The sequence below is a fragment of the Eucyclogobius newberryi genome, unplaced genomic scaffold, assembly GCF_026437365.1.
Source record: "Eucyclogobius newberryi isolate DKJ021-1_F unplaced genomic scaffold, fEucNew1.0.hap1 SCAF_10, whole genome shotgun sequence".
Lineage (NCBI taxonomy): Eukaryota > Metazoa > Chordata > Actinopteri > Gobiiformes > Gobiidae > Eucyclogobius > Eucyclogobius newberryi.
In genome coordinates, this window is record NW_027315724.1 from 4,374,670 (window position 1) to 4,392,959 (window position 18,290).

The following is an 18,290-nucleotide window of genomic DNA, read 5'->3' on the forward strand; positions in this document are numbered from 1 at the left end:
TCATGAGTGCTGGAGCTTCATGGGCGCTGGAGCTTCATGGGCGCTGGAGCTTCATGGGTGCTGGAGCTTCATGGGTGCTGGAGCTTCATGAGTGCTGGAGCTTCATGGGTGCAGGAGCTTCATGGGTGCTGGAGCTTCATGGGTGCTGGAGCTTCATGGGTGCTGGAGCTTCATGGGTGCTGGAGCTTCATGGGTGCTGGAGCTTCATGGGTGCTGGAGCTTCATGGGTGCTGGAGCTTCATGGGTGCTGGAGCTTCATGAGTGCTGGAGCTTCATGTGTGCTGGAGCTTCATGGGTGCTGGAGCTTCATGGGTGCTGGAGCTTCATGAGTGCTGGAGCTTCATGGGCGCTGGAGCTTCATGGGCGCTGGAGCTTCATGAGTGCTGGAGCTTCATGAGTGCTGGAGCTTCATGGGTGCAGGAGCTTCATGGGTGCTGGAGCTTCATGGGTGCTGGAGCTTCATGGGTGCTGGAGCTTCATGGGTGCTGGAGCTTCATGGGTGCTGGAGCTTCATGAGTGCTGGAGCTTCATGGGTGCTGGAGCTTCATGGGTGCTGGAGCTTCATGGGTGCTGGAGCTTCATGGGTGCTGGAGCTTCATGAGTGCTGGAGCTTCATGGGTGCTGGAGCTTCATGGGTGCTGGAGCTTCATGAGTGCTGGAGCTTCATGGGTGCTGGAGCTTCATGGGTGCTGGAGCTTCATGAGTGCTGGAGCTTCATGGGTGCTGGAGCTTCATGGGTGCTGGAGCTTCATGAGTGCTGGAGCTTCATGGGTGCTGGAGCTTCATGGGTGCTGGAGCTTCATGGGTGCTGGAGCTTCATGGGTGCTGGAGCTTCATGAGTGCTGGAGCTTCATGGGTGCTGGAGCTTCATGGGTGCTTACCGTCGGTCAGCCAGCTCCTGCCTCTTTAGGGCACAGTCCAGACTGGTCAGTTGCTCCTCCAGACGCTCACACAGCTGTTTCTAAAGATAATCATAAAAAAACACCAGAACATTAGTCATGTTCAAAGCTCCATCAGCTTTAAGCAAGTCTTTATTTTGTGTCAATCTGCCTGGGATTCACTGACTGACAACCACAAACAGCTCAGAACTAAAACGTCTCGAGATTTAATGGTGTCAATTACACATTATCTCCACATTTCTTATGAATTTGTTTCGAGACACTTTAAACAGGAAGTCAGAACACTATAAACAGGAAGTCAGAACACTTTAAACAGGAAGTCAGAACACTTTAAACAGGAAGTCAGAACACTATAAACAGGAAGTCAGAACACTTTAAACAGGAAGTCAGAACACTATAAACAGGAAGTCAGAACACTATAAACAGGAAGTCAGAACACTTTAAACAGGAAGTCAGAACACTTTAAACAGGAAGTCAGTTGTCCTGGCAAAATTTTAGACTTTAGTTTTCCTGTAAACAGTCAAGTACAACTCATAAACAGGGGGCGCTAGAGAACAGGGCTGAGAGCAGAGACGGGGCTTCAGGATTTAGAAACAAGAGATCAGTTGAAACACAACATTACCAAACTGGAAGTCGGCCATAAGTGTTCTTCTAAAGACCAGCCTACTTTCAAAATTGTGTCCTACAAAATCAATTCAGAATTCTGTCCAGGGATCTTTTAAAATTGTACGGATAATAACAGAGGCGTCACTGTGGGCGGGGCTCCACTAGAAATCCAGCTCTGTGATAAAAATGAATATGAGATACTTATAAAGACTCTTTTGGTATTTCATCCACAACAATTGATAACTGGCACAATAAATAGGCTTCTTCATATCGAAGCATGTCATAGAAATAAACAGATGCTCATTGCAACATGAGGGATTTTTGAAGTTTATGACTGCATTTAATCCAATACCCATCTCTGCAAAGTAGGTTAGCAAGCATAAAAACACTTGAATGAGGGTTAGACTCACGTGTTGACAGGGAGGACAGAACCACTGTCCTTCAGGCACGAGCATGAGCGGCGGGCGCAGACAGGCCGTGTGGTAGCCAAAGTCACAGGCGTCGCACAGCAGGATCTGAGGAGCAGTCACACATCACAACACATTCCACCCAAAAACTGCACCAATCACATCTATCCAAGGCCACAAAATCCATCTCATTTGAAAGAATGTATTTACTTATTAGTCAGAAACCATGTTATTTAGCCAGTATCATGCGAGTGGTACCAGCTCTGGGTGGTTGGCCAGTCCGCAGTGTGTGCAGGCGTCTGCTGTGCTGTCTGCCTCCCTCTGCTCCTCCAGCTGCTCCTCCATCTGCTCCTCCAGCTGCTCCTCCAGCTGCTCCTCCAGCTGCTCCTCCATCTGCTCCTCCAGCTGCTCCCTTGGCTTCTCCTGTCTCCCCTGCTTCACTTTGGCTTTGTTGCTCCACTTGGGACGTCCCTGAAAACACACTCTGGATTAAGATCCACCTAGTTTTATTAGTACTTTTTGATGCGCCCGCATCAGCCGCTGCACCGATCCGCCTGTCATTCGTCCCAGTGCATGTTGCAGGTCCAGGTTTGATGGACATCGTCTGAGATGAGATCAGAGATGAGATCCTGTGGTCCCCAAACCGGACACCCTCCGACCCCTGACTGCGCCTAGAAATTCTGTCCATAAAAACTATGAACAGAACCGGTGACAAAGGGCAGCCCTGGCGGAGTCCAACATGCACTGGGAACAGGTCTGACTTACTGCCGGCAATGAACACAGCTCCTGCTCCGGTCATACAGGGACCGGACAGCCCTGAGCAAAGGGCCCCGGACCCCGTACTTCCGGAGCTCCCCCCAAAGGACACCCCGAGGGACATGGTCGAAAGCCTTCTCCAGACCCACAAAGCACATGTGGACTGGTTGGGCAAACTCCCATGAACCCTCGAGCACCCTCGTGTTCCACGACCACGTCCTCTGCTCCTCCTGAATCCAAATTAAATATTAATCTATGTGAATTTTATGGCTGTTTGAAGATGAAACCGAAGGTGATGAATGTGACTTCAACCTCTCCCATTCAAAACACAGAATTACAAGGCTTTAATCAATTTAGCTCAAGTTTTCCAATCTTTAAATTTTGGAAATACATAATTTCAGTATTTATGTGAAGTATTTATGGTTGTTTGGAAAACCATCTTATAATGTAAAAGAAATAAGCATCATGTGTATAAAGTCTGCACATGTATGTGTAGAGTAGAAGTCTGAGTTTTGAAAAAAAATATTAATCTATGTGCATTTTATTCCTGTTTAAAAATTGAGGGTCCTGGAGATGACCAGAGGGTTAAACTAGTTATGATACAACTGTCCAGGAAAGGATTATGTGATTTAAAAAAAACAAAACAAAAATTATTGATACTTGCTCGAATGTATCTAGTTTCGACACTACTATTAGTATAGATTTAACAATGATCAAGAGAGCTGATTTTCCCTGACTAAAATGACTCCCAATTTCAAACTGAAGCCGTTTCTGAAGCCTTTTGAGTATAAGTGTTAGAGAGACTTCTGAAAGACCTCAATCTTATATGAGGGCTTCACTACTACTGGCTAGTTCAGTAGAGTTGTGATCGCACACTAAACACACAAAAACGGGGGCTAAAGGAACGGACTAGCACCATCTCCGAGGCACAGATCAAGAATAAAACACAAAGAAAGTTTGTCTGCTCATTAGGCGGCCGCGCCCCTAGTGGTCAGGTTTGATACTGCAGCTTGACATGATAAATTCACCATTACAACCATGCCTTCATAACACAGCACTGGCACACTGGCAGGTAGCGGCGCAGAAACTGTGTCCAAAAATGGTCCGCTAAAACTTGATAGGTCCTCCAATGTCGACGTCCGATCGGCTGCGAATCGTGATACGTCACTTGGGGAAGGGAAGGGTCTGAGCCGCCCCATCAGCAACAGGTTTGGGGTGATGGGATCTGAGTCGGCCAGGTCAGAAGACACGTACCCTAGTGGTTTCGAGTTGAGTATTCCCTCTATCTCAATCAACACGGTTTGGAGTACTTCTGAGCTTACGACTTGGGAGCCCAGAGTAGATGTTAGGGCCACTTTGATGGATCTGATCTCCCGCTCCCAGGACCCACCAAAGTGTGGAGCACTTGGAGGATTGAAGCAGAACTTGATCTGGTACTCTGCTAGTTGAAGGTTTCCCGTAGCTCCCGATCGCCACCTCGGAAGTTGGTGTCTTGATCGCACAGTATCTCCGCAGGTTTACCACGACGAGAGATAAATCTTCTTAGTGCCATTAGGAAAGAATCAGTGTTGATGCTGGACAGTACCTCAATATAGACAACTCGAGTTGTCAAGCATTTAAAGAGCAAGCCCAGCGCTTCTCATTTCTTCGTCCAACTTTTACTTGCATTGGGCCGAAGCAGTCAATGCCAGTGGAGTAGAAGACTGGCTGGTTTACCCTAAGGTGGGAGAGAGGAAGATCAGCCATTTTTGGGTTGACTGGCTTGGCTCTCCACCTCTGACACTCTGGACAGGAACGTTGTTCCCGCCTGATGGCTTCACGGCCGGTGCAAGATCCAGAATCTCCTTCTCAGTTGGGCAAACACTCTCGCTGCCCCGAGATGTTTCAGCTCACTGTCTGCCTGCTTGATGAGTAACCTAGTCACAGGATGCTTCGGTTCCAGGACTACAGGATGCATGGTGTCAGCTTCAATGTCCTGGCAGCGTCTGAGTCGGCCACCTACTCGTATGAGCTGCAGTAACTGGTCGAACTCAGGAGTCAGTGTGTAGAGGCGACTCGTTGCAAGCACTGGTTTCCCTGCTGAAAGGCTTGGGACTTCATCAGGAAAACTGTCTCTTTGAGCAGATCTCAGGATGCAAAGTTTGGCTGCTCTGAAGTCGTCTGCTGAAAGGCTGCCTTCAGGCACGCTGGCCGCCCCATGAAGGCACTTTGCAGTCTCCTTTAAAGGTCGCTGAAACTGTCAAATTGTTCAGCCTCAGGCACTGGTGCGTGTGCTGTCAGGAATGCTACCTCCACCTGGCCGCCAGCGTCTTCTGTGCGCAGATAGCCGACACTGCCATATGCTTGTTGGGAGGCGTCACAGAAGATGTGCAGCTCTCTCCTGCATTCAGATCTGTCAAGGGCTGAGCTCAGAATTTCTCCATTTGTTGCAGCTCTGTTTCCCATTCTTGCCAGGCACTGAGTAGGTCGCCTGGTAGCAGGGGATCGTCCTATTCTCGTTTCTTGTCCCACAGCTGCTGGACAAGCACTTTGGCCCTTGTGGTGAACGGGATGAGAAACCCCAACGGGTCGTATTGACTGGCCAACACTTTGTAGATATTCCTCATAGTAGGAGGGCTGCTCTCAAAGTGCTTCGACTTGTAGTGTAGGGTGTCGGAGTGGTACAACCAGCGTAGACCTAATGCAGGCTCTTGAGGGTCCATATCTGTGTGGTTCAGCCATTCTTCACTGCTTACTGACCTCAGGTCCTTGGGGAGATGACTGATGAGATCTGGTCTGCTGCTTGCCCACTGTCGAAGCTCAAATCCTCCTTCTGCTAACAGCTCTCTTAGCCCGTCCATAACCTCTTTGGTCCTGTCAGGGGAAGAGAAGCTCTGCAGCCAATTGTTCACATAGAAGTGCTTCTCGATGGAGTTGCACAGATCACTCCCCTGAGGACTGTGGTTGTTGATGTGTCTCTGGAGAGGATATGTTGCACAGCACGGTGAACAAGTGGTTCCGAATGAGAGTACCTGCCATTCATACACTTTGGGAAGAGTGTCTCTTTGAAGGTCGCGCCTGAGGAAGCGCAACAGTGGCCGGTCTTCTGGCAACAGTTGTACCTGGTGGAACATCCCCTTAATGTCGCTGCTGATGGCAATGGAATGTTCCCTAAAACGTAGCAGTACGCCAAGAAGGGAAGCACCCAGACTTGGGCCTGGCTGCAGCAGTTCGTTGAGGTTTTGGTCTTTGTGGGTGAAGGAACAATTAAAAACAATGCGGTTCTTTCCGTTGTGTGTCACCATATGGTGAGGGATGAACCAGGATTCACTTGAGGACTTCACCTGCTCGTAGCTTACTTTGGTGTAGCCTGCTGCCTCCAACCTTGTGACCTCCACTTGGTAAAATAAGATAATCATTTAATGTCCACACAAGGGGAAATTTCGTTGTTGCAACGCAGTAGATACAGGGGGAAAGGACAGATTATAGGAAGTTTTAAAAAAACACTCTTTATGGAAGAACTCTTATAAACAAAACAAAAAACTCTCATTAACAAAACTCCTCTCATATCTTAATAGGGAATGGAGGGAGAAGAAGATAAAATAAAATAGATAAACAAAATAAAATAAAATAAAAATAAATAATAAAGTAAAGTAAAAAATAGCTAGCATAAGACTAAATAATACTAATAGTAAGTAAGTAAACAAAATAAAACACTCTTATTTATATCAGTTGTATGCACATGAATATGGCCTTAATTGCTTGTGAGTACGACAGTAATTGCACATGAATATGACGGTATTGCACATGGTTAAATCAGTATTGCTGATGTTCAGGGCTAACGGTGTTTGTTATAAAGTCTGACAGCAGCAGGAAGGAAAGACCTGCGAAACCTCTCTTTCACACAGAGAGGGTGGATCAGTCTGTCACTGAAGATGCTCTCCAGAGCGGACAGAGTGTCCTGCAGGGGGTGAGACTTGTGGTCCAGCATAGATGTGAGTTTAGCCAGGACCCTTCTGTCCCCCACCTCCTGCACCGAGTCCAGAGCACAGCCCAGCTTCCTCCTCTCCCTCTTTGTGATGCTGCTGCTCCAGCATTCCACACCGTACAGGAGGGCTGATGCCACCACAGAGTCATAGAAGGTCTTCAGGAGTGGCCCTGTCACTCCAAAAGACCTGAGTCTCCTCAGGAGGTAGAGCTGACTAAGCGGTAAGCGGCAGCTTTCTCTGGGGGTCGGCTGAGGCGTTTTTCAGTGCCCCGCAAACTGGGGAGGACTGTCTCGTGTTGCACAGATATTGTGTGGGCATGTTGTTGACGCGTAGGAGGGGAGTGGCATATCGATTTATACCTTCCACATTCACTCTGGTGGTCTTTGCATCTAGAAGACTCATGGTTTGTTGCTCTCTCAGGGACCGGGTGACAAGCTTCTCACATCTGTAAGGCAGAATGTCAAGTTGCCATTGCTCGGGTTGACTGTGGTGTCGGATAGACGTAACGGGTCCTTGTAGTGCCCAACCCATCCTGGTCTTGACAGCGGCGGGGCCTCCTGGGGGAAAAATGCGCACAGGTTGGATGGGGGTGACCAAGTGGGGACAGTCCGAGCCGATCGGCAGCAGTGGCTGTGCATTTGCAAAGGGATGTATTGGTAGTTTGCGCAAATGTCTGTACTTTTGCTGAAGTGCTGCTACAGGATATGAGTGCTTAGCAAGGCCTAGATCCTCTGCAGTGAAGGCCCTCTCAATGGTGAAAGTCTTACTTGGCTGATTGGCTGGCGAAACTTTGAAAGTCACTGATGCCCCATGTAATGTTCTCACACCTTGGGATCCCCTGTAGTTGCAGCCTTTGAGTGTTTTTTGGACTTAATCCAGTTGATCTTCTGCTCCTTTGCTAGCAGTTTGATGTTGGCAAACTGATCTAGTAAATGAAGGGTGTTGGTGCAGTAAGGGAAGTATGCTTTGGGCCTGTTCTGACCTTCTGGAGTAGGAGGGGCTGGGGGCTCTCGGGGTGCGGTGTCTTGAGTGGCGCCAAGCAATACTGTTGTAGTCCCTTTTGAAGCTCTTTTATCTCTTCTCGTGCTGTTTCAGTCTCTTGGGTTCTCGTCAGCTTTGTCGACTCTATCTCCGCCTTCTTGAATGACCAGTTCATACTCCAACCACTCAGCAAAATTTTGCAGTGATGGCACACCCTTATTTTGTGGATAGAGGTAGCGGCGGAAGGCAGCTCGCAGTTCCTGAGGAAGTTTCCTGGAGAGTCTCGCCACATGAGACCCACACTGTAGCTCTATGCAACCATCTTGACCGAGCTGCTCCAACATGCCGACTAGTGCTCGAAGAGCGAACTTTCTGAAACTTGCCATGTCATTGGAGCAAATGTTTGGCTGATCCATCAACTCTGCTATTCTTTGTAGTGACAGGTGGTGTAGCTGACCAAAGTGCTTGATTAGGGAGGCCATGGTGTCAGTGTATGGATGAACAGAGTTACTGTAGGAGTCAGCAACCAGAAGAGCCTCTTCAAAGTGGAGGTGATCACATAACACCTGATATTTAAATCTCTCCGTAGAGTCGGCTGGGAGAATCCATGCCTTCATAACAATAAGGACTGAAGCTGATACTCTAGTTTTGCCCTCTGGTGTCTGATATACTCTACTTATAAGTAGTAAGAAGCTCTGCATAGAGAGAAATATGATTTCTATTCAATCTGGATTTTTTGGGGTAAATTTAAGAAGTAGGGCTGTTGTTGGGAGGAATGAACTGACAGACAGCACACTGAGCCTTTTCAAAGCTAAAGAGTATATCATTCAAAATGCGATTCCAGAACACATATAAAAGGCCAATATCCAGAATAGATATAAAAAGCCAATTCAAACTTTTAGGTTTATGTTTTTGTTGTGGAAGTACAGACTGATGCCAGCGTGGCACTTACCCGTCGTCTCCTGGCCGCCACAGCTGTTAATGGGTGATGGACTAGACTTGTCCTCCTGCCCACGCTCTTCTTCCGGCTCGCCACGGCCTTTGAGCTGGGCCTGTCATCACATCAACACATCCACAAACTACTTTACTATCATTAATGAAGATATTAGTATTTCATCTTCATACTGTTCGCTCCCACCTGCAGATCCTGGCAGACCTCCTGAGCGGTGCCTTGTCATCATCATCGTCCTCGCCATCGTCCTCGCCATCGCCCTCGCCATCGCCCTCGCCATCGCCCTCGCCATCGCCCTGGCCATCGCCCTCACCATCGCCCTCACCATCGCCCTCGCCATCGCCCTCGCCATCGCCCTGGCCATCGCCCTCACCATCGCCCTCACCATCGCCCTCACCATCGCCCTCACCGCTCTCCTGCTGTTGCTTGGCACTTCTGGTCCGGAGCTTGTTCTGGCGGTGAGGTGGGATCTTAATCTTGAGCCGGATGCCTTCTTTCTGGAGCTCAGACGAAGCCTCTTCTGCGATGGGGGACATTAAGAAAAAAATGAATATATCGAAGTATTTTTGTAGTATCCCAATAGGCATATTTAGACAATTATACGTGTGATATTAGTCCTGGTTTTGTTGGAGTCACGCCTCCTTCTGTGAACTGTGATATGATCCTACAGCCCCTCCCTAACCTGAGCGGCCCCTCCCACATCTGCTGCACCCGACTCCACATTGAGTCATCAATAGAAATCAAAATCAAAGCATTTTTCTTAGTACTCAGTGTACCAAGTGTCTCTTCTGAGGTTTGAACATGTGATCTACTGCTCCACAGTCTCCACCACCACACCAGGCTGTATAAGCTCCCGGCAGAGTTCACAGGGATGAATCATGATTTCAGAGTTCACACGGATGAATCATGACTTCAGAAGGGTCACATGTTGTATGGGTAGTGTTGTGTTTCAAATGTACTGTAATAACTTTGTACTTACATCCTAAAACCCTGCTACACGCCTCACCTGTAGGGGGCGCAGTAGAGTAGAGACCAATGTACTGACCCAATGTCATGAGCTTGCACTCGGCATTAAACACATTATGAAGATTTACTGAGGCTTGTATTTCTTCTACATCCTCAGCAGACCAGGTACATGGCTCTTTGTCATACAGGAGAGGCTTGGACACGGACCTCTAGTGGTCAAAAGTGGAGTTGTTATTGTTTTGCTCATTTTTAACATAGCGCACCTTTAAGAATCCAACAAATGTTAATTGTTGTGGTCACCGTCTGGTCTGGTGATGTATAGTTTGTCTTGTTTTATTCACAGGTTTTCTGTCTCTGTTCCTCTTCGTTTTCCCCCTCCCTTCTTGTTCTCCTTTCTGGTTACCGCCCCTTTGTTTCTCTGGTTACCGCCCTCTTGTCTCTCTGGTTACCGCCCCTTTGTCTCTCAGCTCATCACAGGCTCTTCACACCTGTGCGCGGGTTCACAGCTGTATCTGGTTGTTCATCACTGGGTGTAGTATTTTAGGTGTTTGTTTCCTCTATTCAGTGCGAGATTGTCTGCGTTGCCCTGTTAGCACCGGCATTTGAGCATTTTGATATATTGATTCCTGTTCTGACTCTGACTTTTGCCGACTACTTGTGATCCTGTTTGCCGTCATCGACCTTGCCTTCTGCCTGACCCCTGACATTGCTGTTTGCCTGTGCACCGAACCGGGAATGGATTTATGACTGAGACTCGCCTGCTCTCTGACCACTGTGTGCTGGATCTGACCACAGCTGGAACGACTTATATTTTTCTGTTTTATTCTATTAACGACTGTCAAATCATCGCCTGTTTCCAGCTCCGTAAATGGCTCTGTTCTGCCGTTTGCGACATCAATGTATTGTAAAATTACACAAAGAATAAAAATCAAGTTATACTCTTGTTTGAAAGATTACAATTTAAACAAATAAGATTATAAAATGTATGCCTTTTTTATGATGAACAATATGATATCAAAATGTTGCATTATCTTCAACACATTTTCCAAATCTTGCCCACCTCGAGCGGTTTCCATAGAAGTATCCGGGACGCCGTTGAGTTCTACTTTTTCCTTCTCTTGGTGAGGATTACTTTGTGTTACTGCGCTATCCTTTCCTAAAGTACACACACTCTCTTCCTCCAGAAGTGTCTCTGTGTCCAAGGCTGGTTTGTCCTGACTGACGTGATGAGGTTCTGAGGACAACGTTGTGGTCTGGCAGTTGATTTTGGCCACGTTTGTCGTCTTTTGAACCAGCACAGACTCCCTCCTCGCCTCCCTCTGCTCCGGAGCACACTCCCTCCTCGCCTCCCTCTGCTCCAGAGCACACTCCCTCCTCGCCTCCCTCTGCTCCAGAGCACACTTGTCTGTCGGTTGCAGGTTGTGGATGACGCCAACGTGTCCAACAGCTACTCCAGGCTCTAATAGTTGCCCTGGACATTTGGTCCCGTTGGTCAGCTCGGGCCCAGAGGAGAAGCTTAGACGGGCTCTGGACGGTACGACGCACGGATTTCGGACAATAATGCTGCAGTTGCTGTGGTTGAGGAGGTCGCCGTCATAGTCTTGAGATATTTTGAGCTCTCTCTTCTTCAGAGGGATTGTGGCCTGCTGGCTGCTCCTCACGGTGCCCATGTGCGCCTCCTGCTTGAGCGCTCCAGGAGCTCTGAGAACGGACACGCAGTTTCCGTTGGGTCCGGTTGTCAGCTTGGTGATGGTTCGCACGTGGTTGTCGAAAACGGGGGGCTTGCACTCACTCAGCGTCTCGTTCTCTTCCACTTTAGGGCGCGGCTCCTGAATGTCTGCGCAAAAAGCCACATTAGACAAATACAAAGTTAAAGTTTTTAATGAACATACACAATGACAGAGGAAGGCATAGCTTAACCAGGGACACAGACACACTGTGATTCCATAATTTTTCAGTTATGTGAGTTATCATCGTCATCATTTTAGCCTGACCTTAAAGTGTAGATAATTGTTTGTGGATAAGGCTGAACAAAATAATATGTCTGTTTGCCGTAACCCGACCGACCCGGTCACATCAAAATCTTTTATTTTTCTATAATTTCGCCGACTCACCGACCGGTCTTTCCCAAACCGCTGTGTCGAATATTTTTGTCACGTTGGTAAACCTATCCAATCTCAAAGCACTGATAACGCACTGCACAACACATGTGCGTCTTCATATTCAGTCCTCCACATGCATCTGTAACAAAACAGAACGCGCTTAAGTGTCGTTATATTGCTTTTTACAAGTTGGTTTGCCTCTGTCGGCGCCACTGAAGTGTCCATAGTACATGTCACGCTCTATCACTGTGTGACATTTGACTTACGCAATGCATTCTGGGATTGAAACACGCCCAGCAGCGTCATCACAACAAACATGGCGGCGCCCGTGTCCCCCGCATGTTCCCCCCGCTCGCATTCGCTACCAAAATAAAGGATAGCGGCGTACAAAAGGTCGATTTAAATATCTTAAAATCGTGAGATTTAGTCTCATGATCGGGTTGAAGCCTCTGACCCCTGGACTGTTAATGCATGACCCCTGGACTGTTGAAGCCTGACCCCTGGACTGTAGAAGCCTGACCCCTGGACTGTTGAAGCCTGACCCCTGGACTGTTGAAGCCTGACCCCTGGACTGTAGAAGCCTGACCCCTGGACTGTTGAAGCCTGACCCCTGGACTGTTGAAGCCTGACCCCTGGACTGTAGAAGCCTGACCCCTGGACTGTTGAAGCCTGACCCCTGGACTGTAGAAGCCTGACCCCTGGACTGTTGAAGCCTGACCCCTGGACTGTAGAAGCCTGACCCCTGGACTGTTGAAGCCTGACCCCTGGACTGTAGAAGCCTGACCCCTGGACTGTAGAAGCCTGACCCCTGGACTGTTGAAGCCTGACCCCAGGACTGTTGAAGCCTGATCCCTAGACTGTAGAAGCCTGACCCCTGGACTGTTGAAGCCTGACCCCTGGACTGTTGAAGCCTGACCCCTGGACTGTTGAAGCCTGACCCCTGGACTGTAGAAGCCTGACCCCTGGACTGTTGAAGCCTGACCCCTGGACTGTAGAAGCCTGACCCCTGGACTGTTGAAGCCTGACCCCTGGACTGTAGAAGCCTGACCCCTGGACTGTTGAAGCCTGACCCCTGGACTGTAGAAGCCTGACCCCTGGACTGTAGAAGCCTGACCCCTGGACTGTTGAAGCCTGACCCCAGGACTGTTGAAGCCTGATCCCTAGACTGTAGAAGCCTGACCCCTGGACTGTTGAAGCCTGACCCCTGGACTGTTGAAGCTTGACCCCTGGACTGTTGAAGCCTGACCCCAGGACCGTTGAAGCCTGACCCCTGGACTGTTGAAGCCTGACCCCAGGACTGTTGAAGCTTGACCCCTGGACTGTTGAAGCCTGACCCCAGGACTGTTGAAGCTTGACCCCTGGACTGTTGAAGCCTGACCCCTGGACTGTTGAAGCTTGACCCCTGGAGGTCACTCAGAGTCAAAAAATGGCAAAATGTAGATTTTTTTTTTTGCCTTCAAAGTAAAAAAATAAGAATTTGCCTACCGACCGACCCACTTGAAAAATGTTGGGTCGGGTTACAGCAGACATATTATTTGGGGCAGCCTAAGAAGGATCATCCTGATCAGTTTTCTGCACTGAGCCCCAAAAAGCTCCAAAGGGCTGGATCAGGGTGCTCCAGGAGACTCTTATGTCATGTGGATCAGAGTTACCTTGGGGAAATGGCTCTTGTTTGATGGAACACGGCCACTCGCTGTCGCCTGGTTTAGTCTCTGAGCTGCGAGTGTCTGGAAGAGCAAAAGTGACATTGACCTCACGACAAGCGTCACAGTTTCCTGGCCAGGGTCATGGTCTGGGCCTGTGGTGGACTGACTTTTTTTAAAGTTCAAGTTAATTTTTCTACTTCAAGATCAGAATCAGAAAGAGGTTTATTGCCATTGTCAATGAACAAAATTCACAAACTAGTTTGTTGCTTTGGCGTTAAAGTGCAACATACACAATGAATAATAAGAGCAGCAAATTATCAAAGAGGATGATAATCTGAACTGTTTTAACATTCCTGTTCCAATGGAATGTACAAATAAATGACGTAATAGTTACGATTTGACAAAAAATGAGAAGAAATGAGAAGTTGAGGTTCTGACTTGTTTGTTTTCATGTGTTTTTTATCTGAGAAAGACTCGGTTTGATGTGAGCAGTAACTCTAACTCTAACAGTGTTCAACAGAGTAACGAGCTAACTTTACATCTTCATTAAACAGTCACTTTTCCTCAGTGGCGGTTCTTGGATGGATCCCTCACTGGGCGGAGCCTCCGTAGCCTGGGGGCTGCATGAGGTGCATCTGACTCCTCCTCCTCCTGCTGCTGCCCCATGGGCAGTGCCCCCCTGGGCGGCTGCCCACCTCGCACACCCCAAAAACCGCCACTGATAATGTTTCTCTTCTCTATGGACAAGAGACAGTACTAAATGTAACAGCAGTTTAGTTTAGTCAAAGAGCTCAAATGTTTAGGATGAATGAACAAATCAGCAGCTTTTCCCGATTTCTGTTTCCCACATTAAGCAGAATCTGTCCTGCATTTTAAAGCAGGATTCTGTTTGAGAACTCATCAGCCCTATTTCTTGTAATTTTAAGAATTAAAAACTGTATTTTAACTGCTCAATGGACTTAACTCGTGGATAGATACAGATGTTTTGGTTGAGCAGTGACTGGACCAACTGTATAAAGATGAAGAATACCCCAGGTGGATGTGCAGTGGTCAGTCTGTGGTGGGCTGGGGTCCTGGGCCTTCAGGACCTTCAGGGTGTCCTCCAGATCCTCCCGGGACCTGCAGGAGGGGAACATGGGGCCGGGTCCTGTTTAAACTTTGAAGGTACATTTGTGGGATGAAAAAAGGTTATTTTATTACTTGGTTTACGGATCCGCCGCACTTAGATTATTGATTTCAATTCCCCCCCAATTCTTTTCTAAAGTACCGTCGACAACGCAAAATAGCATTAAATGAAATATAAAAAGCGGTTAAGTCAAAAGATAAGAGAGCGTGAAGCAATTTTTGGTCAAAATCCTGCGGGAGTCATTTATTTTGGAAAGCATCAAACTTACGCTGTGTGCGTGATGCATGATGGGTATTTAAAATGGCGACACCACAGTGGCTAGCGCCGTGGGCCGGCGCGGCGCTCCATGGGCCGGCGCGGCGCTCCATGGGCCGGCGCGGCGCTCCATGGGCCAGCTTTTCTCATAACCGTACCATCTGGAGGACGTATCGTCATGAAAAAATATGGAAAAAATATGGTGGTGATGGAGATGATAGTTAGAGATTTACTAAACAGACAAAACATGTGACCGCCATGTCATGGAACCACCTGCAGCAGCAGCAGCAGCGATGAAGCTTCTGATGAAGCCTCTGGACTCCTCCAAAGTGATGAAGCCTCTGATGAAGGCTCTGGACTCCTCCAAAGTGATGAAGCCTCTGGACCCCTCCAAAGTGATGAAGCCTCTGATGAAGCCTCTGGACCCCTCCAAAGTGATGAAGCCTCTGATGAAGCCTCTGGACTCCTCCAAAGTGATGAAGCCTCTGGACCCCTCCAAAGTGATGAAGCCTCTGGACCCCTCCAAAGTGATGAAGCCTCTGATGAAGCCTCTGGACCCCTCCAAAGTGATGAAGCCTCTGGACCCCTCCAAAGTGATGAAGCCTCTGATGAAGCCTCTGGACCCCTCCAAAGTGATGAAGCCTCTGGCCTCCTCCAAAGTGATGAAGCCTCTGGTGAAGCCTCTGGACTCCTCGTACTCAGAGACTTCGGTGCCAAATTCATCAAACGTGTTCTTTGACATTTATTTGTTTCCTGCTGTCGCCATATTTTCATTGAATTATTATGTTCATGTTTTATCAAGAAAAAATCTTTTGAAATTGAAATTATATTCATATTTCATCCGCCTGTTCAATATATTTCATTTAAAAATCCGTAAACCAGGTAATAAATAACCGCGGCCTCATGGTAGTACGGGTAAAATATCTATTATTTTTGTGCCTGGTTTGTCCGCTGTTGTGGACGACATTCCTGATAGAAATAAATGACAGGAAGAAGAGTCCGATGTTTAGTCGTTCCAAACTCACTGAGCGATTGAATCCCGTATGACATGAGCTCACGACAGTGTGATGTTGACCTGCTCACACGGTGCAGCGCTGTGGACACATCTACGGCCCACGAGCTTCTTATCCGGTGCATTTAAACTCCCCAAACATCATAAAAACAGTCGCAAACCGCTGGAACAATGATTTCCAGGCAGAGCTTTAGCCACAGAAGCTTGTGTTGGGTTCACCTCCTGGTCTCTGGCTCCTCCTCCAGCGCCTCACAGTGGCTCAATCAGCAGTTGTGCGTTCATCGTTAACCCCGAGGAGCCCACGTCCAGCTCCATGTGGACATTGTCAGACAAATAAACTTTAGCCCAAATATCACACAGTGTAAACCCAGCTTTAGTCAGACAATACTTCATTAGTCCATTAACTATTCAGTTCAGATTAAAAGTGTTTCTATGGACCAGGGCAGAAAGGGGAGGAGTCACACCTTTGACTGTGTTTCCTCAGGTTCTAGTCTGACATGGGAAGAGGAGCAGAACAAGAACTGTTCAGGCTCCGGTACCAAAACAAGCATTGTTTATGTTCTGGTTTCCACTTTGCTCCTGGTCGCCATAGTGACCGGTCAAATGGAGAGAACAACATGGCAGTGGGGTTTGAAGCTGGTTACCTGACGATGCATCTCCAGGTGGACCCGTCCAGGTCGTCCTGCTCCTCCGTGTACAGCCTGATGTTGTGCTCCTGGTCCCGCTGCAGCCAGTACAGGACGCCGCCGCGGTCTCGACCAATGGGCTGCAGCCTCATTCTGTCTGGCTCCTCCTCATTCACGGCCATTTTGAGCTTGAGGTTTTCATCAAACTGACACTCGCAGAGATCCTAGAGAAGAAGGAAGGGTCAAAGCTGTGTCCTGAGGAGAGCGGAGAGGTCAACCAGAGCGGAGAGGTCAACCAGAGCAGAGAGGTCAACCAGAGGAGAGGTCAACCAGAGCGGAGAGGTCAACCAGAGCGGAGAGGTCAACCAGAGGAGAGGTCAACCAGAGGAGAGGTCAACCAGAGCGGAGAGGTCAACCAGAGGAGAGAGGTCAACCAGAGGAGAGGTCAACCAGAGCGGAGAGGTCAACCAGAGCAGAGAGGTCAACCAGAGGAGAGGTCAACCAGAGTGGAGAGGTCAACCAGAGCGGAGAGGTCAACCAGAGGAGAGGTCAACCAGAGGAGAGGTCAACCAGAGCGGAGAGGTCAACCAGAGGAGAGAGGTCAACCAGAGCGGAGAGGTCAACCAGAGCGGAGAGGTCAACCAGAGCGGAGAGGTCAACCAGAGCGAAGAGGTCAACCAGAGGAGAGGTCAACCAGAGCGGAGAGGTCAACCAGAGCGGAGAGGTCAACCAGAGGAGAGGTCAACCAGAGGAGAGGTCAACCAGAGCGGAGAGGTCAACCAGAGCGGAGAGGTCAACCAGAGGAGAGGTCAACCAGAGCGGAGAGGTCAACCAGAGCAGAGAGGTCAACCAGAGGAGAGGTCAACCAGAGCGGAGAGGTCAACCAGAGCGGAGAGGTCAACCAGAGGAGAGGTCAACCAGAGGAGAGGTCAACCAGAGGAGAGGTCAACCAGAGCGGAGAGGTCAACCAGAGCGGAGAGGTCAACCAGAGCAGAGAGGTCAACCAGAGGAGAGGTCAACCAGAGCGGAGAGGTCAACCAGAGCAGAGAGGTCAACCAGAGGAGAGGTCAACCAGAGCGGAGAGGTCAACCAGAGCGGAGAGGTCAACCAGAGCGGAGAGGTCAACCAGAGGAGAGGTCAACCAGAGCGGAGAGGTCAACCAGAGCGGAGAGGTCAACCAGAGGAGAGAGGTCAACCAGAGGAGAGGTCAACCAGAGCGGAGAGGTCAACCAGAGCGGAGAGGTCAACCAGAGGAGAGGTCAACCAGAGCGAAGAGGTCAACCAGAGGAGAGGTCAACCAGAGCGGAGAGGTCAACCAGAGGAGAGGTCAACCAGAGCGGAGAGGTCAACCAGAGCGGAGAGGTCAACCAGAGCGGAGAGGTCAACCAGAGGAGAGGTCAACCAGAGCGGAGAGGTCAACCAGAGCGGAGAGGTCAACCAGAGGAGAGGTCAACCAGAGCGAAGAGGTCAACCAGAGGAGAGGTCAACCAGAGCGGAGAGGTCAACCAGAGCGGAGAGGTCAACCAGAGCGGAGAGGTCAACCAGAGCGGAGAGGTCAACCAGAGGAGAGGTCAACCAGAGCGGAGAGGTCAACCAGAGCGGAGAGGTCAACCAGAGGAGAGGTCAACCAGAGCGAAGAGGTCAACCAGAGGAGAGGTCAACCAGAGCGGAAAGGTCAACCAGAGGAGAGAGGTCAACCAGAGGAGAGGTCAACCAGAGGAGAGGTCAACCAGGTCCTTCTCCTAAACCTCAGTCCTCAGACTTTGTTCATGTTTCGTTTTTAAGTTAAAGTTTGTTAATTATGGTTTTCCAATTAAGAACGTCTTGAATAAATAAAAATATGAGTGAATCAGATTGAGGGCGTGGTCTGAATCATAATTCATTATAATAAACTGAAAAACAACATGGTAAACATGAGTCATGGACGAGACAATCGTAATAAAACAACATTCATAACATTATAGAATAATTCATACAGTCCAATAGGA

At 48.8% G+C, this 18,290-nt stretch overlaps 1 protein-coding gene across 1 annotated transcript in view; it reads right to left on the minus strand.

Annotated features, from left to right (window-relative positions):
- rsf1a (remodeling and spacing factor 1a) overlaps positions 1 to 18,290 on the minus strand; it is a 44,733-nt gene that overhangs the window by 14,817 nt on the left and 11,626 nt on the right. Inside the window, exons 4-12 of the mRNA XM_072459469.1 lie at positions 16,321 to 16,526; positions 14,314 to 14,402; positions 13,290 to 13,364; positions 10,596 to 11,372; positions 8,756 to 9,089; positions 8,570 to 8,669; positions 2,171 to 2,383; positions 1,916 to 2,020; positions 882 to 961 (exon numbers count right to left, since the gene is read on the minus strand). Coding sequence (XP_072315570.1) covers positions 882 to 961; positions 1,916 to 2,020; positions 2,171 to 2,383; positions 8,570 to 8,669; positions 8,756 to 9,089; positions 10,596 to 11,372; positions 13,290 to 13,364; positions 14,314 to 14,402; positions 16,321 to 16,526 — 1,979 coding nt within the window. The remainder of the gene's footprint in view (positions 1 to 881; positions 962 to 1,915; positions 2,021 to 2,170; positions 2,384 to 8,569; positions 8,670 to 8,755; positions 9,090 to 10,595; positions 11,373 to 13,289; positions 13,365 to 14,313; positions 14,403 to 16,320; positions 16,527 to 18,290) is intronic.